Raw genomic sequence first — 20,781 nt, 5'->3', positions numbered from 1 at the left:
GGAACTACAGCTCCCGTGCGGCCCTCCCTCCACTCAGCCCGCGGCTCGGCGGGCACCGGCTCGCGCACTCCTGGGAACTGTAGTCCCTGGCCCTCCCCGCCTTCTCTGGGAGGCGGCCGGGATGTCCAGCCGGGAGGTGCTCGCAGCCCTCTCCACGTCCCTCCCTCTTGTCTTTCCAGCTATGGAAACCAGCTTCTTGCAGTGATGAGGAATTACTCTGCTGCCAAACATCACGGTCCCGTTGGCATCTACAAACGTGCCTTACTCTCTCGAGTCACTTTCCTACTTTCCCTTTGATATTGAAACCCTGGATTTCAGGCTGGGCGATTCAGGTTTTAGGGGGCAGGTTTGAGATCTGACTTGACATGCTGCGCAGCTCCTCACTCTGTCTCTTCCAGTTTCACAGATCGTTCCCCACTATTTTCATACGTATTTGTTGACTTGGGGTTCAGAAAATTGGAATTCACACACCGTGAATAACCTTTGACATCCCCCCCCATTTCCAAGGCTGATTTCCACATGGTTTCCAGGCTTGTCTCCCCAATCTTTTTGTTTGTTTTGTTTTTCCCCTTCTAGCACACCCCTGATAAACAGACACACAGAACTGCAGGTTTCAAAGAAGAAAAGAAGCAAATTTGTTGTTGTTGGTAGGAGGGCATGAAGGAGAGGGTTCTTCACCTTCCCCAACATCTTGTATAGACGAGAGGTTGGGGGGGGCAATAGAAAAGGCAGTAGATGGGGGCGCATGCCCCGCTCTGTACAATATAGAAGAATCTGATATAGATACTTTGTATAAAAGCCACTTGTCCTCATTTGTGTCCGCTTGCTGGCTGGCTGGGTTGGGGGGGGGCACTGGGGGACAAAGAAGCTGGGGGTGGTGGACCAGGACACAGAGACACCCCATGGTCCCCATCCTCTGGCTGTCCCCTTGTGGGGTCACTTTGGATCCTTGGTGGGGGCATAGCAGAGCTCCAGTGGCCGGGATACCTTCCAGAACTTCTCATTCACCAGTTCCAGGGTCAGGGAGCCATTCAGTGTCTACAGACGGGGTGGAAGAGAGAGAGGCAGGGTAAGAAAAAAGAAAGTTGGAGAAGGTGGTAAAGGATGTGAATAAGGCAGAAAGTGACCAAGGGAGGAAGAAAGAAAAAAGAGTTAATAAAAGAGATGGGGCAAGGCAAAGCAGGGGCATAGGGAGTGATGGGGGAGGAGACAGAGATGGGAAATGCAGCGGGAGAAAGGAAGGTGGGCCAGTTAGAAGGTCAGGATCCCGGGTTCTGTGTGGCCCCAGGCCACCCTCCCCTCTCTCCCCTCTTACAGTCCTGCCCTCAGAGGCGCTCACCGTGAAAGCTCCGCCCCCAGGGGCGATGTAGATGGTGTACTGCTTTTCGCTGACACCTTCCAGACTGGGCAAGGCAGGCTCCTCAGGGCCGTCACCTCCTCCGGTACCCCCACCCTCCCCACCACCCCCATCAGGTCCCCCGGCATCAGAGGTGCCCCCTCCAGGCCCTCCTGGCTCCCCAGCCTCCTGCTGCTGCCTCCGCTCAAGGGCAATGCGCAGGGCCAAGTACTTGGAAAGATGGTCCACTGTGGCATTCCCAGTTGTCTTCACATACCTGAAGTGGGAAAGAGGGCAGGTTTAGGGCACAGAAAGCCTTAAATGGCCAAGGGAAGTAGGGGACTTTCCAACAGGGCCTCTGGGTTGGGGTTTCTTGCTGGGTTTGGGTGTAGCCCACTTCTGATGGAAGTCTATGTGATCTCTGGTTTCTCAGAGGTCAGGGGAAAGACAGGGCTCTCACCTAGTCTGGCAGTATTCTCCCTTCTCCACGAGCAGGGGGTGGGGCCGGAACACGAGCTCAATTTCTCCACCTGGCTCCGGGGGACTGGGGGCCCCAGGAGGGCTTGGGGGGCCTAGGGTTCCCCCTCCCAAGGTCCCTCCCCGGTCACCAGAGTCTTCAGAACCGGCGCCCCCACCCACCCCACCAGTGCCACCTCCCCCTGTCCCTACACTGCTCCCCCCTGCGCCCCCACCACGGGGTCGCTTGGGAGCAGGGCCTGGGGCAGAGTCAGGGGCGGAGTCTGAGCTCACATCCTCTCCATCCCCCTCTCCCTCCCCAGGCTCTCCTTCCCCCCCACTCATCGTGGTGGTCTGATCTGACCCGGGCATCGGTCGCCTCACACGCTGGGCCCTGTAGAAGCAAGTGGTTGAGGTTAGAAAGCACCAAGGATAAAGGGTTTAGACTTTAAACTTATGAGAGAACAAGAGATCAGGGAAATCTTACTGATGACACCTAATATTTGTTAAATACTAACTACATGCTAAGCACACTGGCTAAGTATTTTGCACTGCTGGCCTCTCATAGTACAAATCCTAGAAGCAGGTGATTATATTCTATTTATGGTTGAGGAAACTGAGGCTTAGAGAGGTTAAATAACTTGTTTGCGATCACAGCCCCTTGCCTCTCTCCTCATGGACTCCAAGAACCAGTAGCATAGGTTTGTAGAAATGCGGAATTTCAGGCCCAACTCCAGACCTACTGAAATAGAATTTGCATTTTTAACAAGACCCTCAGGTAATCTAGATTCCTATTAAAGACTGAGCAATGCTGGCCTGGGAGGTCATTTAATTCCCAGCGGTGTGAATCCAGAGTTTATGCTCACAATCACTCCGCTGCTCTAACTTCTAGAAAGTTAGAGGGCGAGCCATTTTCTTCTTAAGAATAGTAGTGCCAAGTGCTAACTAAGAAGTTGCAATTTATGTCCCTGACTTCCGGGCTTCAACAATCAGGCTGTGGTTAGCTATTAGGGTGCTAAGGCTTAGAAGCTGGCAGGCAGCGAAGACGGCACCAGGAGTCTGACCCACGCATCTGTCCCACCAGCCCTGCTACCGCCTCTCTCTAGGCCCGAACCTGTGCATGGCCTGCATGCGCAGCCCCTCCTCAATGCTGGAGCTCAGTGCCTGCTGGTTGTGCAGGCGACTGAGGCGGATGAGCACCCGGTCTTGGTGGGCCTCGTATTCCTCCCGGCTGGGATAGATCTTAGAGATCAGGGCATCAAAGTTGGGGTCTGGCCGCAGAGACCGCTTGGATACCAGCTTCTTGCGGCAGGTAGGGCACTCCTTGTTCCTGGGGTGGGAGAGAGGAGGCCGTGAACAGTCAGTTGCCAGGGTATTGAGGCCCCAACTCTGTACCCTTCACCCCATCTCAAACACATCCCTCCTGTTACCCGCTCCGCAGGGCCGTGACAATACAGTCCGAGCAGAATCGGTGGAGGCACTCCTTGGTGGTCATTGTATTCTTCAGCATGTCCAGGCAGATGGGACACATGAGTTCTGAATGCAGTGACCGAGGGGAAACCGCAATCTCTGTGCCATCCATGATGGCTTCCTGGAGGCATCAGTGAGTGGAAACGTGATAGTGGGTTGGGGGGAAAGGGGTTTTAGAAATAAGTAGTCCATGGAATGGGAATTTTGAGAAATACAGTGAAATAGCAGAATCTGGGTACCCCATGTTGGCCACTTGAGGAAGATGGTAATTCTGAGAGAGAGGAGCTTTGACTTGGAGAGAATGGAAAACAAAAAGGATTAGTGTTCATTAACTAAAAGTAGGAGCTTTGCAACAGGAGGATTTGAGGTTTGGCGAGAGATCTGGGAGTGGGGGTGGCACAGATTTGGAGTTTGGGGAGGACTTTTTCAACAGAATTTCTTAAAGTGTGGTCCAGGTTCGACCTATATCAGAATCTCCTAGGGTACTTGCTTAAGCCGCAGATTCTGGGGCCCCATCTCATTATTGTATCAAAATGTTGGGGGGTGGGGGAAGGCTGAGAGGCTCCTTTTTTTTTTTTTTCCAATTTTTACTGAGTATTTGTTTTTCTTTTTTTTTTTTAATTTATTTTATTTTTTTTTATTCTTATGTTAATCCCCATACATTACATCATTAGTTCTAGCTGAAGTGTTCCATGATTCATTGTTTGTGCATAACACCCAGTGCTCCATGCAGAACGTGCGAGAGGCTCCATTTTTAATAAACTTGGGAGGAGAGTCTCATATGCACTGACTTATGACACTGAGCTGAGGAACAGTGAAGGTAATTTCTGTCTGTTTACTATCTTTCAGATGAAGGCAGTCATACTTGCCCGTCTGTGGCACTAGCTGATGTGAGGATTAAATGAGATAAATGTGAAGTGCTTGGAAAAGATTAAGATGATTCAAAGGTAGGACCAAGGGAGTCTGACATCGGGCAGGGTCCGCAGAACAGGGCAAAAAATGGCAAAGAGGCTGGGGGATGGGGTCAGTGGATTGAAAGGTTTGGGGAAAGGGAGTAAGCTGTGAAGGGAGAGTCCCTGTCACCTGCGGGGTCCGGTGGAGCTCATACAGACTCAGTTCCCACGTTTTGCTTGCATTCTGGGCATTCGCCGGCGTCGTCATGGTGACCGAGCACAGACCCCTCACTAGGGTTCCGCAGCGGTGGAGGAGGAGGAGAGGTAGGCTGGGGAGAGGGGGAAGGGGGAAGGGGTGTTAGGGGGGCCGCCCTCGCGCAGACCCCGCCCCCCCGGTGGCTCCCCCCATCCCCCTCCGCCCCGCGCCGCGCTGCCCCTCACCCGGCTCCAGCCGTCCGCGCCCCAGTTGCCGCAGCGCCTCTCCCTGGGCCCGGGCTCCCAGCCCCAGTTCGCTCGGCCCGCAGCCGCTGCTCAGACAGTAGCTCCCGCCGCCGCCGCCGCCATGGCCCGGGCGCTGGGGCCCTACGTCACTTCCGCCTGTCCCTCCACTACACCCCCCCACCCCCGCCAGCGGAGACGTCACCCGCTACTCGGGGCTCGGGTGGGACGCGACGTGGGCGCCCGGGTACCCCGCCCTCGGGACGCGCCCGCTTCGCGTGTAGAGCCGGCGTCCCCGGAGTCCCGAGCTACTTGGGGACCCCGGTCTCAGTCCCCGGGCCGGCACCGTCGCGCTGCCAACCTTAGCCACCGTTCCCTTCCCGAAGTCCCCACCCGGGGCCTCCGCTCCGGAGGGCGGGGCCTGGGATCTCTTGGACCCCGGGAGGGGACAGAAGGGTTGGAAAAGGGGCCACCTCCCCCACTCCGCGTCCCCTAGAGGCTCTGGGGAACAGCTGCCCCCCTCCCCACAACTTCTTCTCCGTAACCTCAGCCCGGCATTCCGGGGAGGGGAGGGGGGAAGGTTGCAAAGGATCCTCGGCCGCTTCAGTCCTCCAGTCCTGTGAATGCAACTAAATCCGGATGAGCCCGGGATTCCCCTTACCACCCTGGGGACTTGCTCCACCCTCCGCTTTGGCTCTCCCTAGACCCTCCGACCTGGTCTCCCCTCGAGGTTTGGGGGCGGCGGCTCGGGACGTCCAGACTCAACTCTCGGCCAGAGCCATAGACTCGAGAATTGCGTTTGGACAATCAGGAGCCGCGGCCCGGGGCGGGGGAGGGAGGCGCACGGGAGGAACGGGGGAATGGAGACACCACGCGGAAGCAGGGACACACACACAAGATGGGGCCCCTATAGGGGAGGGGGTGTGCGTGTGTGTGGGGGTGGGGGCACAAGGGGCAGAATGTCTGGAGTGGGAAGCGGGCAGGAGCCTTCTCCAGGACTTCCCAGTAAAGGAAGGGAACGGGGAGGAAAGAGAAGAGGAAGGGGCAGAGCGATCCCCATTGAGGGCAGGGGATGAGATTCAGGGCGGGGGGTGGGGGGTGGGTGGAAAGAGACCATGGTGGGCGTCCTGTCTCGTCCAGCCTGAGCTGGGGTTCCCGGACTTGGGCTGCAGCTGCCAGGGGGTAGCCTGTTTCTGGGACAAGGCAGCAGTGGGTCCCCTTGCCCCCTCCCCCAGTTCCCCCCTACTTCCCTGTCCTCTCCTTCAGTCCGTGGCCAGTCCTTATGTGGGCTCCAGAGTCGATTAGCGCGGACCCCCTCCCCTTCCTCCTCCTCCTCCCAGCCCCCTCCCTTCTGCTCTCCTCCAGCCCCTTTCATCGGCTGGTCCATTCCCCTAATCCTGGCCCCCTCCCCTAATCCCCCCCCCACACCCGACCCCAGGCCGGCTGCAGCTATTGTAAGGTGGAGAGGAAGGGGGGGGGGACTCAGAGAAGGGAGGGGTGGGGGAGGGCCACCTGTTCCAAGACCCCCTCCCAAGGCCAGACTGGACACCAGGATGGGGCCATGAACAAACCACCCTTGGGGACCATAAGGACCCAGGGAATTGGGGGGGAGGGGATTGGGGCTGCAGGACCAGGGGAAGGGGGTGGGGCAGAGACCCCCTCCCTCTAAAAAGACCCAGAATGTCACGCATACACAGTGACACACACTCTCTCCTCTCATACCCGGCGGCGGGGGTTGCCCTGGGAGACCAGGCAGTGAAAGGGAACAATCCTTCGGGAAAGGGAAAGGAGGGGGAGGTGGGGAAGGGTCTGAGGGCTTAGACACAAGAAGAACCGGAGGTGGCAGGGAAGAGGATTTGGAATTTATTAGGGTCACAAGCACCCCTGCCTCCCATATTCAGCATTCCAGAGCCATACACTGCCACCCCTTTTGTAGCCTGGGAACTCAGAGTCCTCATCAGCAGGAGGCCGGGTGGAGTGGTGGGGGAGTGAGCAGAGTCCAGGGTCCGTGAGGCAGTTACATGAAAAGACCTCCTGGGAGGGGCAGAAACATTTGGATAGATGCATAGGTGGAGACAAATGGGCTGGGAGGCACCCACTTCGGTCCCTCGCCTATGGGAACTTCTGCTCTTCCCTCAGTGGCTCCAGACTCCCTTCACTTGCTTTCTCTTATCATCTGGGTTCCACTTCTCTGCCCTCTCCCTCCCCATGATGGCCTCATACCAGTGACTTCCACTGAGGCCCCTGTGATGTATCCACTGTCTTCAGATGCCAAGAATGCAACCACATCTGCCACATCTATGGGAATGGCGGGGAGAAGGCAGAATCCTACTCACTCTCATGGACCCAAAGTCATCACCTCCCACCAGAACCCCTCCCCACCAACACACACACCCCAACCACCAATCCTAGTGAAATCCTCTCAGATACGACAAACATTGGGATCTCTTCCTTCAGGCCCCCTCCCTAGGGCCTCCTCCTCATTCAGTGCTCACCCTCAGGATCCCCCATATGTCCCATTGGGATCATTCCAATCACCTGTAAGAAAATATAAGTGGGTGAAAGTTTCTTTTATGGATTTTTTTTTTTTTTGTAGGTTGAGTCTGTGACCCTTTTGTCTTCATTCCTTGTACACTTACTGAATATCTACTATTTGCCAGGCCCTGTGCCCAGATTCTCTCTGAAGCCCAGAGAGATTGGGTATCTGAACGATTCTGCCCTCTGCCCTCTACCCACAGCCTCCTACCTTGTCCAGCACTTTCTGTGGCACTTTCTGTGTCATGGGTGTTGTAATGAACCCTGGGAGGACAGAGTTACAGCGGATCCCATGTCTGTGGAAGGGAAAGTGGCTGCTGACTCTGGAGAGGACTGAGCACTGACCTGCCCCCCAGACCTCCCGCATGCCTCAGCAAATCCCTCTGTACTCCCAGGGTTGTCTGACCAACCGTCCAAGCTCCCGAGCTGCCGTCTGGGTCAGCCCAATCACTCCAGCCTTGGATGCTGCGTAGTTTGTCTGTCCCATGTTCCCCACCTATAGGTGGGTCAGAGATTTGGGATGAGTCAGGAGTCCCAAGGAGGGGCTCTCTGATCTATGCCCAACTAGCTGGCTGACCTCATCCCAACTCAGTCTGACCTTCCCTATGATGCTACTGATGTTGATGATGGACCCACGGCAACCACTGGACACCAGGGCTTGGGCTGCAGCCTGAGTGACTAGAAAGATGCCCTAGTGAGGAAAGAGCAACAAGGCAGAAAGGATCAGCTGGGGTGACAGTCTTCTTCCAGCTCCCTCCCCCAGGCTGGAGGAACCAGAAGTCACAGGTTCAGGGGTCACCACCTTGAGATTGACAGCTATGACTTTGTCCCAGTCATCCTCAGACATGCGGAGCAGAACCTCATCCCTGGTGATCCCCGCACAAGACACAACGACAGATGGCGGGCGAGAAAAGCAGGCCTATGGAAGTGGGCGGTTACACACCAAAACCCAAGTAGAGCCCGGGCAATGGAGGCAATGTCGGCTCTTTAAAGAGGGCGAGGTCCTGTCGCGTTCACCTGTACTTGTTCCAGCAGGCGCCTGACCGCCCCGGACTCAGACACGTTAGCCTGGAAGGCGGCGTGGGCCCCGCCGGGCGCCACCTCCTCGCTCCCCTGCCCGCCCAGCAGCCACACCGTCTTGCATGCCGCCGCCTTGTCCAGGTCGCAAGCGGCCACGGTGGCCCCCTCTCTGGCTAGGCGCACACTGACGGCCCGGCCGATGCCGCCACCCGCGCCTGAGGTGGGAGAGAACACGCAGGAGGGGGGAAAAGGGGAGTGGGCAGGGGTCAGAGGTCAACAGGGCGCAAAGTTAGTAAAATTTGGACCGGGGGCCAGAGGTCACAGCGCCTGCAGACGCCGAAGGCGCGCCCCCGACAACACTCCGGCACCCCAACCCGCCTGGGGAGGACATCCCCTCAACCTGTGACCAGGGCCAACGCGGAGCGGAGCCTGAGCTGAGACGCCATGTCCGGCCGCGGGTGGGCGGGCACCCAGCACTGAGCCAATCCCAGCGCAGAGGGGGCGTGGCAAGAGCAAAGCCGCGCCAATCTAAGCCAGGCCAGCGTTGGGCCATCTGCGGCCACCAGCGCAGGCTGACCTCCCACTGTGGGGGCGGGGCCAGTCACCACCACTTGGGGGCCTGGGGAGTGGGGAGATGAGGGGCCCCCATTCCTCCAGAAAAAGACAAAGACCGCGTGTGGGGCGGAAGATCCGAGGGCTTTATTTCCGGTCACCACCCCTACCCCTCGATTCAAACAGTGATATCAAAAGAATAGAAAAAAAATCAGGCCAGGAGATTAGCAACCCACCTCCTCCCTCAATCACTCCCAAATCAGGACACACGATTGATGTTTAATTGATGTACATCCCCAGCTCTTCCTGCTACCCCCCCCTCCCTCCAGGGCTCTGGTCTTCCCTGAAGCTTCCACCAACAGGTGGGAAGGGGAGGCAGACCTTGGAAGAAACCTGTGTGTGGTAGCTTGGTCCTCTGAAAACAGGTTGGGTACGGTACACGGCATAGGCTGTCATCAACCCCTCTCTTTTCCAGCCTTCTTCATGGCCCCATTTAGCCCCCAAACCCAACAACATGGTCAGCACATGACTAACACTATGGTCCCTCTGACTTCTCACTCTCACTTCTGCAGCTCCTGTAAGACTGCAAAGTCTTGATGGCCCTAATGCCAAAGTCACCACTTCCCTAGGATACAACTTCCTTTGGCAGATGTCTCTGGCCAGGGCCCCCAACCTCCACAGATCCCTGACCTGGAGGACTTAAGAGGCTAGAGGTTTGGGGCTGGGGTGGGGGTGGTTTACCCCACCTCTCACTCGAGGTGGGCTATCAGCACCATCATGACAACTCCTCCCAGCAGCCCCAGCACCTCCAGAAGTGACTGCAATGGTGATGCCTCCCTCAACAGCTCAGGCAACACGGACACCGTTGCTACGTAGATAAAGCCACCTGCAGTGAATGGCAGAATCCAGCCAGGACCTGTACCACCTGCAACTTCACTGCCCGCTGCCCCTCCTTCAGTTAGGAGGGCACAGGCTGTGCCTGCCAGTGCCCCTATTGCTGTCAGTAGTTGTAGACGCATCGCCTGGTGGGCAGAAAAGACAGAAAGGTACTCAGCAACATCTAAAGATGATCAGCTGTTAGGCACGTCTGGTGGGGTATAGGTACATATGGGCAGAGTGCATGTCTTTGGGAACTAAAGACTAAGTCAAAAAGAGGAGGATCTAGAATAGACACTGTCTGGAAAATCTTAAAATATCAAAGAGGTCCTTCCTACAGGCCTCTGATTGAGTAGGTCAGGGTGAAAGACCCTCATAAACCATTCAGATGGTTTGTGGACCATAGTTGAAGAAATACTCAGCCACAGAACAAAGAAACAGAATTTCTTCCCCCTCATTTCTGGAGAACTTGTTGTTCGTAACATTACAGCCTGTTTGGAACTAATGAGAGGTGATCATGGGTTTTGGGTGGGTGAACAGGAGGTAAAGAGTTTGAGGCAATCATGTCTGATACACAGCATCACCAACCTGCTTTTTGCTGCACCCAGACTGAACCAGGATGGCAAAGTCCCCGACTTCATGGGGTACTTCGTGTAGCAGGACGGTCATTGTGGTCAGGATTCCTAGCCCCCAACCTCCTCTAAATGAAGCACCAATGGCCAGACCATCTGTGAAGTTGTGTGCCAGGTCAGCAGCCAGATTCAGGTACCCTGATACACGTAGGTCTTGTACAAGTGGAAAGGAAGACAAAATGATTATCACCCCTAATTCCAGCCCTGGTCAGCCCTTATCACATCTCTCCCCAGAGATCACTTCACACCCAGCCCCTTCATGTTTCTCAGACACCTGCCATTACCCACAGTGCACATTCCATGTGAAATATGATAACCCTTGCCCATGTTTATCAATAACTCTGGCCCTCACCTGAACCTGTTTTTTCTTCTCCAGAATTCTGAGGTCTCACTGGCCCATCTTTGAGCCCTGTGGTTCCTCCTCTCCTCTTCCGAGACCCACCTGCTTCCTTTTCTTCCTCCTCTGAGCTCTGTTTCTCCTTTGAAGTATGCTCTGAGAGAAGAAGTTAGTAAAAGCGGAGAACAGAGATCTCCAAAAATGTCCTCAAAAGAGAAGTCCCCTTCCACCTAAGAGCCATAGGATGAAGGGATTCTGAGGCAGGCAAGGTGCTTCTTAAGGAAAGTTGTTCCTGGACTTACCCTGTTTTCCATGCCCATGACTTCCCTGTGTGTGACCATGAGTTTGTCCATGTCCATGACTGTGTCCATGTCCGCCTTTCACATGTCTCACAAATTTCTCCACCACAAGAAAGGCAACAATTCCACTGAGGACCCACAGTCCCACAGACAGAATGGGGCCCTGGCCTGGAAATAGAGACATTGAGGGAGATGTGGATTCGAGACTCCTTTTCCCCAAGTACAGGAGGAGAATAGGGAGAGAAAGACCTTCCCCAACATCCCAACACATCTCCATCCATTCCCTCTTTACCACTGTGAGAGTGTCCATGCCCAGGCTGTTCCAGAGGGTGGTGAGAATGAGGTTCTAGAGAAAGGGAGAGAAAAGGTCAAATGAGAAACTACCCTGCCCAAGTGGCATGCATTTGGGGAGATACTGGAAAGTCAGGGATGACAAAGGGGAAAAGAACCCTTTTGCCCAAAAAATAAAATATATTAAGATTTGCAGTAGTGGCCAAAGATCACTTACCCAGGGCGTGAGGGATGAGGTGCAGAAAGGCATCTCCCAAGAGCCCACCCGAAGCAAAACTGAGCAAGATCTGGAGCAGAGAGCGGTGCCGGGGGGAGTTTGATTCCACAGGGATAAGGAAGAGGACAAAAAATGGAGCTGCAGAGATCAGAACGGTGGCCCCCAGTGCCTGGTGAGGAGAGAGTCAGGGGTCAAGTGGTGCGGGGTTTCCCAAAAATCCAGAACCGGCCCCTCTCTCCCCCATCCCTTGGGGACTCACATAAGCCCAGAGAGTGACAGTGTCCAGGTCCTGCTTGATGCCTGGAGCCCCAGACTCCCCATAGCCTCCATGGCTGTGCTCATGGTCATGTCCATGTCCTCTGTGGTAGAGGCTCTCATGTGATTGGCCATGGCTATGGCCATGGTGCAAATCCTCATGTGAATGTCCATGTTCGTGACCGTGGGTATGCCCGTGCCAGATGCTCTCGTGAGTGTGGCCATGGCCAGGAGCATGACTGTGTCCATGGTGGAAATCCTCATGTGAGCGCCTGTGGCTGTGGCCATGGAAGTCCTCGTGCAAGTCCTCGTGCAGGTCGCCATCACCCCCGTGTCCGGCCACTAGCAGCCCCAAGGCCGCCCAGGTCAGCAGTCCCACGGCCACCCAGTGGGGGGCCCCCAGGCCTCTGGCCATCGCGCTGACCAGAGGGACAGAGACAGTGACTCCACTTGACCCTCAACTCTACACCTATGAGGGGTCAGCTTTACTCCGTTCGTGCCCTCCGTCCACTTCTATGGGCCGCTACCCCATTCCGCTGTCCCCACCCACATTGTTCCCAAGACTCGGTCCCTTTATCTCAAACCCCCTCCCGGATATAGGGCCCCGGGTCACCGCTCTAGGCTTTGATCCTCCACTTTACGGACTCTCTGGGCCCTCGTCTCTATGATCCACTAAGTAGTGGAAAGGGCCTGGAAAGGACGGTAGGGTAAAGCAGGGAATTCTCACCGGCTTCAGGATCCTCTCCTTTCCCGGTTTGCTCGGACGTGGCAGTCCCGCCTCTGGCTCCCGCGAGAGCAGGAAGTTCCGTTCTAGGTCGGTCCCGATACCTTTACCAATATGGTGGCACTCTGGTGGCGGCCCAGACGCCCTACTCTGGCGCGCATGCGCGGGTGTGGAGGTTATTTGAGGGGAGGCTGGGCGAGGCCGGCTAACAGGGCCGAGGAGACCGCCTCCTCCGTTTCCAACTAGACGAGGGGGCGGGAACTAGCGCGGAGACTTCCCGTCTATACCAAGATGGCTGCCATATCGGCGCTGTCATTTTGGTACAGAGCAGAGCGAAGCGCTTAATTCGACCCGGTTCAGGCCAGAGTCTTTTTCTCTGGGGCTTCCTCGTGCTCAGCTAGCCCCCTGGTCAATATTTGGGAATCCCTGATACCTCTTCGGTATCCTTGCACTCAGCCAAGACTCATGTCTTGGGCTGCTCGCCCGCCCTTCCTCCCCCAGCGGCATGCCGCAGGGCAGTGTGGGCCGGTGGGGGTGCGAAAAGAAATGCATTGTGGGGTCGCCTCCCGGTGGCGGCGGCGACGGCCCTGGCTGGATCCCGCAGCGGCGGCGGCGGCGGCAGCAGCCGGAGAACAACAAACCCCGGAGCCGGAGCCGGGGGAGGCTGGACGGGACGGGATGGGCGACAGCGGGCGGGGTGAGTGCCCTAGCGGACGGACGGGCGAACCAGTGACCGCGTTATCTGCGACCCCTCCCCCGCGTCCCCTGGCGCTCTTTTCCTGGCGCTCCCGCCCCCTTGTTTGTAAACATGCGTCCCCTCCCTCCCTAGGGCCTTAGCGCCCTCCCCCCCCGGGGCGGGGCGGGGGAGCTTCCGCCCTCCTAGCTTTGGCTGTTTGAGGCCCTACAATCTGGAGGTCCCGGGCGTGGGACACGAGTCCTCAAGTTTGGGGACTCTGGACGTTTGAAGGCGGATCCTGCTTCCTAGGAGGGGTTCTCTTCCGCCTCTTTTGCTTGTACAGTCGGGCTACAAGCTGGGAATGGAGGGGCCGTCAGTTGCACCCCACGTGCTGCCCCACCCACATAAGACATGACTGGCTTGGGGTGACTAAATGCATTGCTTGGAATTCTCCCTCGCCTGAACTAGCCTGTCTCTTGTCAACCCCCTCCTCTCACCACAATTAGGAGTTAAGCCCTTGTTTGACAACGGGGTGTTTCTGGACATGAGGATGAGTGGGGTGGGTTGGGGTGGGGTGCGGTGGGGGATTAGAGAGAGAATTAAAGTCTCCAGTTGGATGATCTATGTCTCATTTTCTCTTTTTTGTCTTTCTGTCTGTGTGTCTCTGTGCCTGTATGTACCCCTCCCTCAGACTCCCGAAGCCCAGACAGTTCCTCCCCGAATCCCCTTCCCCAGGGGGCCCCTCCCCCTTCTCCTCCTGGGCTACCCCTACCCCCGTCAGCAGCCTCATCCCTTGGAGGTTCCGGGGCCCCACCCCCACCCCCGATGCCACCCCCCCCACTGGGCTCCCCTTTCCCGGTCATCAGCTCTTCCATGGGGTCCCCTGGTCTGCCCCCTCCAGCTCCCCCAGGATTCTCCGGGCCTGTCAGCAGTCCCCAGGTGAGAGGTCATGGCTCACTGACTGCCTCTCCACTTTCATTTCCTTGTTTTCCTTGTGACCCCAGATCCTTGTGTGAACTTCCCCATGGTCCACTGACCTTCCAGTCCTCTAATCCTGGCAGGCCTGTGGTCCTTGTGAGACCCTTTGCCCTTCCTGAGGTGACTGATCTTTCAGTGCATGCTTCCTCCCCACCCTATAAAAGAACCCTGAATATTCTGATGTCCCTTTCATCTATCTGTTATTTTTGCCCTTTTTGTCCCATCTGCCATCCTGAAATACATGCCCTTCAGGGCCCCTGTATTGCACAATTTCAGGGAGAACTGTATGTCTGATCTCTTTGCGGTTGTGCTCCAGGGGTGGCCCTTCACAGACTGCAGTGTAAATAATGTCCTCTGTAATGTGCAATGCAGGGCCCTGCCTAGGTGGTAGGGGATGATTTCCATGACCTCTGAGAGATTCTCCTTCCCAATGAGTCTCCCTGTGACTTCCCTATTTCCCCCATCCCAGATTAACTCAACAGTGTCGCTCCCTGGGGGTGGGTCTGGCCCCCCTGAAGATGTGAAGCCACCAGTCTTAGGGGTCCGGGGCCTGCACTGTCCACCCCCTCCAGGTGGCCCTGGGGCTGGCAAAAGGCTTTGCGCCATCTGCGGGGACCGAAGCTCAGGTATGGGGCTCAGAGGATCACCAGAGAGGAAGAAAGAGAGTGTCTGACATTTACCAACACCTGTGGGATTCCCAGGGGCTCACAGGGTTACATTGGAGCAAGTGGGTGGGGGGACGCCTGGTGATAGGTAAGGGACCTGGAGCTCGGATATGGGATGGGGGATGGTCAGAGGAAAGCGGGGGCTGGTATAGGGTTTTTGAACAGTGAGGAGTGCGGGACTGGATCATCCCTCGTGTCTGGGTTCCCCATCTCTGGATTTGGCAATGGATTTAAGCTAAGTTTGCTGGGGGGAAGCTGGCAAGAGACATAATGGCAAGGGACGTCCGTGCAGCCTTGTTGCTCTTCCCCTCGCCTTCTAGGCAAACACTATGGGGTTTACAGCTGTGAGGGCTGCAAAGGCTTCTTCAAGCGCACCATCCGTAAGGACCTGACCTACTCGTGCCGGGACAACAAGGACTGCACCGTGGACAAGCGCCAGCGCAACCGCTGTCAGTACTGCCGCTACCAGAAGTGCCTGGCCACCGGCATGAAGAGGGAGGGTAAGGGCCCGCCAGCCAGGCTTCCCTGGGCTACCCTGCGGGAGAGGAGGGAGGAGGTGGAGGGAGACTGCAGGAAAGGCCAAACCGTGCCTCTAGGGAGGACGGCACTGTTCTCTCTCCTCCTCCAGAGGGCGGTATTCGATTCCTCTCTCCCGTCAGCAGCTCTTGTCCCTGGTATGCTGCTTCGTTCTCTAGTCTCCTTCTTAATGGGGGTGCTTCTCTGCGGCCTGCCCCTAGGACCCGTCCTCCCGTCCCTAGTGCTAGGGTAGGCTAAGCTTTCCTTACCCACGAGGGCCGTCTCTGTCTCCCCTTCAGTTACCTGAATAGTCCCTCCTCTTTGACCCAGTGGTTGCTTATCTGTGGTCAGTCCTCCAAAGTCTGGGACTCTACTCATTTAGAAAGTTACAGACTTTACTGAAGACCTCAGGGATGCCTTCCCTTTTCTTTATCTTCTTAAGTCTGATTCTGGAATTCTCAGACTCTTTGGAGTGTCTTAGTCAAATCTCTCATTTTAGCGAAGATGAGCCTGAGGCCTGGTTTTCCCAAGGTCATGTAACAAAGGAGGGGCAGGGCTGGGATCAGAATCCATCCTTGAAGACTCAGGCCAGTGATCCTTTCACTGCTCTTTGTTGAATCAGAAGAGCATCAGATTTGCAGTCAGGCACCCTTGGATTTAGATGGATGACTTGCCGTGTATTACGTGAACTTGGGCAAGCTATCTAACTTGTCCAAGCCCTGCATTCTTCATCTTTAATAACAGAGATAAGAGCTCACAAGATTCTTACAGTAATTGAGGGAACATTAAAATGTGTTTTCACATTTCTTAGCATGTAGTTGGTCCTCAGTTTAAACGTTAGCTTTCTCCGTCATCCTTTACCCTCCCTTCCCCTCCTCCTTCTTGGTTTATTTATCTGCCCTTTTGTAACCCCTGCTTCCAGACTGCCCCTAGTCCACCATTGCTGGTGACTTCCCCAATTCCTATAAATATCTCCTAAGGGCCATGAGAACCCTGATAAGACCCTAAGGACATTTCAGAACCCCTCACGGCTGACTGTTGACTTTCCCCTTTTTCTTTTCCTCCTCTTCCCACCCCCAGCGGTACAGGAGGAGCGTCAGCGGGGGAAGGACAAGGACGGGGATGGGGAGGGGGCTGGGGGAGCCCCCGAGGAGATGCCTGTGGACAGGATCCTGGAGGCAGAGCTTGCTGTGGAGCAGAAGAGTGACCAGGGCGTTGAGGGTCCTGGGGGAACCGGGGGTAGCGGCAGCAGCGTGAGTGATGGGGTCAATCCAGTCTCTTTCCTGATGGGGGTGGGGGATGGGAGTCTAGGTTGGTTCTATTTCCCTCTCCTCTCCCTTTCCCTCCCAACCCCCACCCCACCCCCAAACACTGCCTGGGACTGGAAGTGCTGCCAAACAAGGTCTCTCAAACATCTGAGGTGGGTGTGATAGTTTTCTCTGTCCCCATCCCAAAACAACCCAGTGGCAGAACCACAGGCAAGTCCTAAATACGTAATTGTTTTCATGAATGCCTGAGGAGAAGCCTGACTTACAAGTATTGGTTCAGATGGTTTTGAAGGGAGACTCCTTTAAGGAGGTGGTATCAGAAACATCTTACAAGGGGGGGCTTCCACTGTACCTCCAGACCTTCCATAACTCTTACCCCCCATCCCCTGCAGCCAAATGACCCCGTGACTAACATCTGTCAGGCAGCTGACAAACAGCTATTCACGCTTGTTGAGTGGGCGAAGAGGATCCCACACTTTTCCTCCTTGCCTCTGGATGACCAGGTCATATTGCTACGGGCAGGTCAGTGACCTTGGATCCCCTTGAGCTCTTGACATATGACCCCTACTCGACCTTCTGACCTTCAGTGACCCCAGTGCATACTTACATACCAAGGGGGCCAAGTTCATTGACCTCACCGCTTCTTCTTCTCTTCCCCGGATACCCTTTGAATCCCATGGTCTGCTCTCTGGCTCCTGACCCTTGCTGCCCCCAACCCAGGCTGGAATGAGCTCCTCATTGCTTCCTTCTCCCACCGATCCATTGATGTCCGAGATGGCATCCTCCTCGCCACAGGTCTTCATGTGCACCGCAACTCAGCCCATTCGGCAGGCGTGGGAGCCATCTTTGATCGGTCAGTGGCCCTCGGCTGGGCTGGCCTGTAGGTAGAGGGGGTGGGGCTATAGGCTGGTCCGTGTCCAAGGCTGGCTGAGCTGTGACCTTTGAGTGACCTGCAGGTCCCTCTCCAGGGTGCTGACAGAGCTAGTGTCCAAAATGCGTGACATGAGGATGGACAAGACAGAGCTTGGCTGCCTGAGGGCAATCATTCTGTTCAATCCAGGTAAGAGGAGGATCACCCCTGTCTCTCAAGACCAAGGCAACCTTGGAGCCTCCTCTTCTCCAGAGACTCCTAAGTTACCCAGCTATCCCCCTCAACCCGGAAATCTCCCAGCTGACCAAGAAAAGCCCACATCCACTGATACATTCCCCTTTGATCCCATTCCATTACTTGCCCTGCTTCCCTTGCCAGGCGTCTGGTAAAGGGCCAGTAGGTGGGGCCCAGAAGGGACATTGTGTGGGCCACATCTCCACATTTCTGACTTGATTTGTCTTCCTTCTTCTTCCTCCTCTTTTCCCTGCCATCTCAGATGCCAAGGGCCTCTCCAACCCTAGTGAGGTGGAGGTTCTGCGGGAGAAAGTGTACGCTTCACTGGAGACCTATTGCAAGCAGAAGTACCCTGAGCAGCAGGGACGGTGAGAAGGAGCTGTGGGGGTGAGGGGTTGTGGGGTGCCATGAGGGTGTGTTCAGGGCCCATGTGGTTCCATCTGTCTTCTCTCACCTCTACCTCAGGTTTGCCAAGCTGCTGCTACGTCTTCCTGCCCTCAGATCCATCGGCCTTAAGTGTCTAGAGCATCTGTTTTTCTTCAAGCTCATTGGAGACACCCCCATTGACACCTTCCTCATGGAGATGCTTGAGGCTCCCCACCAGCTGGCCTGAGCCCAGACCCAAACATGGTGCTCCTCCTCACACCTGAGGAGTACACATCTGAGGGGGACTCCAGCCTTGGGGCATGGTGGGGAGGGGCCATGCCCTAGGATCTTGATGGGGTGAGGAGTACAGGGCAGAGCTGAGACCTCCAAGGGGATCCATAAACCCTCCAGGGGGTTTCCGTGACATCCCAAGTCAGAGGGGACCCCAGATCCTTGTGAGGGCTGGACCTCTCCCTTCAGTGGCCTTGAGTCTCTGAATTTATCTGGGTCTGCCATGATTTGGGGTGATTTCTCACCCCCTGCCTGGAACGATCTCTCCTTCCCCCAGCACAAAGCACTGGCCTTGCTCACAGGACCTTGCTTCCTTCTCATCTTGCCTCACTTAGCTACCCATGCAAAAAGAGAGAATGGGAACTCGCCCAGAGATGGATATTGGGGGGCAGGCCCCCCAAACTGACGGACATGGGAGTAGCACTCTGACAGGCCTTCCTTGAGGCCTTGACAGTAGCCCGGCAGGTGGGGGCTACTCTGGAAGAGGGAGGGGCCCTGTCACTGTTTCCAGTCCAGAGTCCCTCTCACACCTCACCTCCTGCTGCAGTCAGACTGAAAAATAAAAAGGTGGTGGTGGTTAGGGGGTGGGTGGAGATGTAGGAACCCATCTGCTATTTTTAATTTCCTCTGAGGATAGAGACTTGCAGTTAGACTCAAAGAAGTACTGTACTTTCCCGGGTTGACTAAGAAATGCCAGCGGTGGAGGTGGTGTTTGGGAAAGGCTGGGCCCTGAGATGGTCTGTCCCTGGGGCCCTTCAAGCACTGGCCTTCCCAACCCTCTCCCCATCTCTTCTTGTCTAACTAGGGGAAGGGGCCTGGGATGTGATGGCGGGGAGGGGCAGGGGATGGTTTGGTGAGTAGGCCTCTCAGGCCCTTCCTTTCACAGCCTTCCCCCAGACCTGGGCACACACAGTGTAGCCTGGGGGACACAGGACCCTGGCCTGAGAATTGAGGGGGGATGGTCAGCCTGCAGAGATGGGGTGCTGGGGCTGCATGATTTTTGCCCTGCAGCTCTTCTCTCTGGGATTCCTTTCCCTTCTCTTTCACTCACACATAAAATAGCTTTCAAATTAAAATCGCTGTTTTCTGGACTGCGGTGACTGAATTGGGGGGGCGGCACTGCGTCGGCCACGGGCGCGTGCGGGGGGCTGGGTATCCGGTCGGGAGCTCCGGACGCGCTCCCTTGACGCCGCCGCCGAGGTTCCCTGGGGCCTGAGAGGCGGGCACAGGGTGGGGGACACAAGGCGCGCTTTGTCGGGGAGGGGGGGAGAGGGTGTGCCAGGCTGGGGGCGGGGCCGGCCGGAGGAGGAAGAGGGGGGCGGCTGATTCTCAAAGGCGCCTTGTTCGCTTGCGCCCTCCTCGCGCCAGCGGGCGGCGGCGCCTCGGCTCACCCCTGTCTTCTCCGGCTGCGCCGCGGGCTCCAGGCAGACCCGGCGCCGTGCCCGTCCGTGGGGACGCACTGGGTGCTGAGCGCGGCGGCCTCTTCGGGCGTTGCCCGCCCGGAGGCGGTCTCTCATCCCTGAGTGACCCTGTTTCCCCGCATTCTTCCAACTAGCTTCGACGGCCCCCTCATCTCTCCGATGGGTCCCTTGCCATCTGGGCTCCCGGGCTCCCTGACCTCGTCCCCCTCGTTTTCATCTCCTTGGACCTGATTATGCTGTGTGTGTCGGGCTGTCCAGTCTCTGGCTCTCTCCGCCCCCCACGCCGGGTCCCTCTGCCTCCCTTCTAACCACCTGTCCCCGGCCCCTTGCAGCCGTCGGGTAGCAGGTCCCCAGTCGCTATCTATAGCCTAGTCTATAAATACCCCCTCCCCAGGCCGGCTCTGTAATTACACTGGGCGGGGCGAAGGGAAGTAATTATGGAGACCTGATAGGGGGGAGGTAGAGACCCCCCTCCAGGCCCGCCTCTCCCCTCCCACCGTGCCCTAAGTCCCGCCCAGGACTGCTGAAAAGGAGTCTCTGGGCCCCCAGGTGGGAGGGAGTTGAGGTGGGGGCTCTGAGTGGACCTCTGGGTCCTAGAAAAGGAAGGGGCAAGGGAAGAGATATCGGGGTTCCCGAAAAGGTAATCTTGGATACAGGCCACTCAGTCTCTGCAAGGAGCAGGGGAAAGCAGTCTGAGGGTCAGCGAAGGAGGGCTCCTGCCCCCCACTCCCAACCAGGTGGAGATCGAGGGTGGGTTTCCCCTCGGTGGCTGTGGGCGGGCGGCTGGAGGAGGGGGCTGGGCCGGGGGCGGGGTGGGGGCTGTGGGCCGCCGGGGTGGCCGGGGACACACAGGAGCGGCGGCCACCGAGGAAGGAGCAGCGCCAGAGCCCCGACGGCGCCCGGCTGCATGGAGCTGGGCCGCTGAGAGCTGTCGCTACCCGACAGCCTCTGACCTCCGCGGGACCCCAGCGTCCGAGGCTCAAAGCCTGCTCATTCTCTCCCGTCAGCCTTGGGGCGTTCTGCTCCTCTGGCCGCCCATAGATCCCTGGGACCCGGCGTTCGGGTCGCCAGCCATGGAGCGGCGCAGCCGCTGCCATCGCCTCCTCCTGCTGGTACCGCTGGTGCTGGGGTTGAGCGCGGTCCCCGCCAGGGCAGGTAAGAGGA

The 20,781-nt window shown here is 56.9% G+C and overlaps 5 protein-coding genes across 11 annotated transcripts in view; 2 read left to right on the top strand and 3 right to left on the bottom strand.

Moving 5' to 3' along the window:
• Positions 1-611: 611 nt before the first annotated feature.
• On the bottom strand, positions 612-5,384 carry RING1 (ring finger protein 1). The gene is made up of 8 exons (XM_006738062.3): positions 5,308-5,384; positions 4,597-5,210; positions 4,346-4,484; positions 3,223-3,383; positions 2,907-3,122; positions 1,797-2,186; positions 1,340-1,613; positions 612-1,038 (listed from the first exon to the last, which is right to left on the bottom strand). Exons 3-8 carry the CDS (start codon positions 4,421-4,423, stop codon positions 937-939), a joined length of 1,221 nt encoding a protein of 406 aa, XP_006738125.1. The 5' UTR covers positions 4,424-4,484; positions 4,597-5,210; positions 5,308-5,384; the 3' UTR covers positions 612-936.
• A 1,049-nt stretch (positions 5,385-6,433) lies between these two features.
• HSD17B8 (hydroxysteroid 17-beta dehydrogenase 8) lies at positions 6,434-8,733 on the bottom strand. 2 transcript variants are annotated; one of them, XM_006738061.3, is made up of 9 exons: positions 8,549-8,733; positions 8,146-8,363; positions 7,931-8,047; positions 7,727-7,819; positions 7,539-7,624; positions 7,340-7,424; positions 7,089-7,131; positions 6,817-6,891; positions 6,434-6,627 (listed from the first exon to the last, which is right to left on the bottom strand). In XM_006738061.3, exons 1-9 carry the CDS (start codon positions 8,592-8,594, stop codon positions 6,611-6,613), a joined length of 780 nt encoding a protein of 259 aa, XP_006738124.1. In that variant the 5' UTR covers positions 8,595-8,733; the 3' UTR covers positions 6,434-6,610. The 2 variants fall into 2 exon arrangements, with proteins under 2 accessions (XP_006738124.1, XP_081684109.1); XM_081827983.1 differs by lacking the exon at positions 7,931-8,047.
• Positions 8,734-8,823: 90 nt separating this feature from the next.
• Positions 8,824-12,479, bottom strand: SLC39A7 (solute carrier family 39 member 7). Of its 2 annotated transcripts, XM_006738055.3 has the most exons (8): positions 12,335-12,479; positions 11,612-12,026; positions 11,353-11,521; positions 11,137-11,190; positions 10,848-11,012; positions 10,561-10,701; positions 10,165-10,361; positions 8,824-9,722 (listed from the first exon to the last, which is right to left on the bottom strand). In XM_006738055.3, exons 2-8 carry the CDS (start codon positions 12,020-12,022, stop codon positions 9,450-9,452), a joined length of 1,410 nt encoding a protein of 469 aa, XP_006738118.2. In that variant the 5' UTR covers positions 12,023-12,026; positions 12,335-12,479; the 3' UTR covers positions 8,824-9,449. The 2 variants fall into 2 exon arrangements, with proteins under 2 accessions (XP_006738118.2, XP_081684108.1); XM_081827982.1 differs by lacking the exon at positions 10,561-10,701 and having other exon boundaries at positions 11,612-12,453.
• A 131-nt stretch (positions 12,480-12,610) lies between these two features.
• RXRB (retinoid X receptor beta) lies at positions 12,611-19,287 on the top strand. Of its 4 annotated transcripts, none has more exons than XM_006738057.3 (10): positions 12,612-13,028; positions 13,699-13,946; positions 14,455-14,611; positions 14,971-15,150; positions 16,247-16,419; positions 16,827-16,956; positions 17,155-17,287; positions 17,391-17,494; positions 17,802-17,907; positions 18,005-19,287. In XM_006738057.3, exons 1-10 carry the CDS (start codon positions 12,797-12,799, stop codon positions 18,150-18,152), a joined length of 1,611 nt encoding a protein of 536 aa, XP_006738120.1. In that variant the 5' UTR covers positions 12,612-12,796; the 3' UTR covers positions 18,153-19,287. The 4 variants fall into 4 exon arrangements, with proteins under 4 accessions (XP_081684107.1, XP_006738120.1, XP_006738121.1 ...); XM_006738058.3 differs by having other exon boundaries at positions 12,613-13,028; positions 17,403-17,494; XM_031033273.2 differs by lacking the exon at positions 13,699-13,946 and having other exon boundaries at positions 12,613-13,028.
• Positions 19,288-20,481: 1,194 nt separating this feature from the next.
• The window catches only part of COL11A2 (collagen type XI alpha 2 chain), a 27,630-nt gene continuing 27,330 nt past the window's right edge, over positions 20,482-20,781 (top strand). For both annotated transcript variants that reach the window (XM_031033271.2, XM_031033269.2), the window contains exon 1: positions 20,482-20,772. In XM_031033271.2, coding sequence (XP_030889131.1) covers positions 20,691-20,772 — 82 coding nt within the window. In that variant the 5' untranslated portion in view covers positions 20,482-20,690. The remainder of the gene's footprint in view (positions 20,773-20,781) is intronic.

Source organism: Leptonychotes weddellii, chromosome 8 (assembly GCF_054177405.1).
Source record: "Leptonychotes weddellii isolate Sample4059 chromosome 8, ASM5417740v2, whole genome shotgun sequence".
NCBI classification, from domain to species: Eukaryota; Metazoa; Chordata; class Mammalia; order Carnivora; family Phocidae; genus Leptonychotes; species Leptonychotes weddellii.
Note: the sequence above shows the minus strand (reverse complement) of the source record. Positions and strands in the feature narration are given on the sequence as shown.

Excerpts from the sequence above, each read along its gene's own strand:
- HSD17B8 (XM_006738061.3), bottom strand. The coding sequence starts at position 8,594 with ATGGCGTCTCAGCTCAGGCTCCGCTCCGCGTTGGCCCTGGTCACAG. Across the intron at positions 8,048-8,145 it reads GCCTGCTGGAACAAGTACAG|GCCTGCTTTTCTCGCCCGCC; the intron begins GTGAACGCGACA and ends CCACTTCCATAG. Across the intron at positions 7,820-7,930 it reads TCATAGCTGTCAATCTCAAG|GGCATCTTTCTAGTCACTCA; the intron begins GTGGTGACCCCT and ends TTTCCTCACTAG.
- SLC39A7 (XM_006738055.3), bottom strand. The coding sequence starts at position 12,022 with ATGGCCAGAGGCCTGGGGGCCCCCCACTGGGTGGCCGTGGGACTGCTG. Across the intron at positions 11,191-11,352 it reads CCTCATCCCTCACGCCCTGG|AACCTCATTCTCACCACCCT; the intron begins GTAAGTGATCTT and ends CCCTTTCTCTAG. Across the intron at positions 9,723-10,164 it reads CTGGGTGCAGCAAAAAGCAG|GCGATGCGTCTACAACTACT; the intron begins GTTGGTGATGCT and ends TCTGCCCACCAG.
- RING1 (XM_006738062.3), bottom strand. The coding sequence starts at position 4,423 with ATGACGACGCCGGCGAATGCCCAGAATGCAAGCAAAACGTGGGAACTG. Across the intron at positions 3,384-4,345 it reads AGCTCCACCGGACCCCGCAG|GAAGCCATCATGGATGGCAC; the intron begins GTGACAGGGACT and ends TGATGCCTCCAG. Across the intron at positions 1,039-1,339 it reads CTGGGGGCGGAGCTTTCACG|ACACTGAATGGCTCCCTGAC; the intron begins GTGAGCGCCTCT and ends CCCCGTCTGTAG.
- RXRB (XM_006738057.3), top strand. The coding sequence starts at position 12,797 with ATGTCTTGGGCTGCTCGCCCGCCCTTCCTCCCCCAGCGGCATGCCGCA. Across the intron at positions 14,612-14,970 it reads CTGCGGGGACCGAAGCTCAG|GCAAACACTATGGGGTTTAC; the intron begins GTATGGGGCTCA and ends CTCGCCTTCTAG. Across the intron at positions 15,151-16,246 it reads CACCGGCATGAAGAGGGAGG|CGGTACAGGAGGAGCGTCAG; the intron begins GTAAGGGCCCGC and ends TCCCACCCCCAG.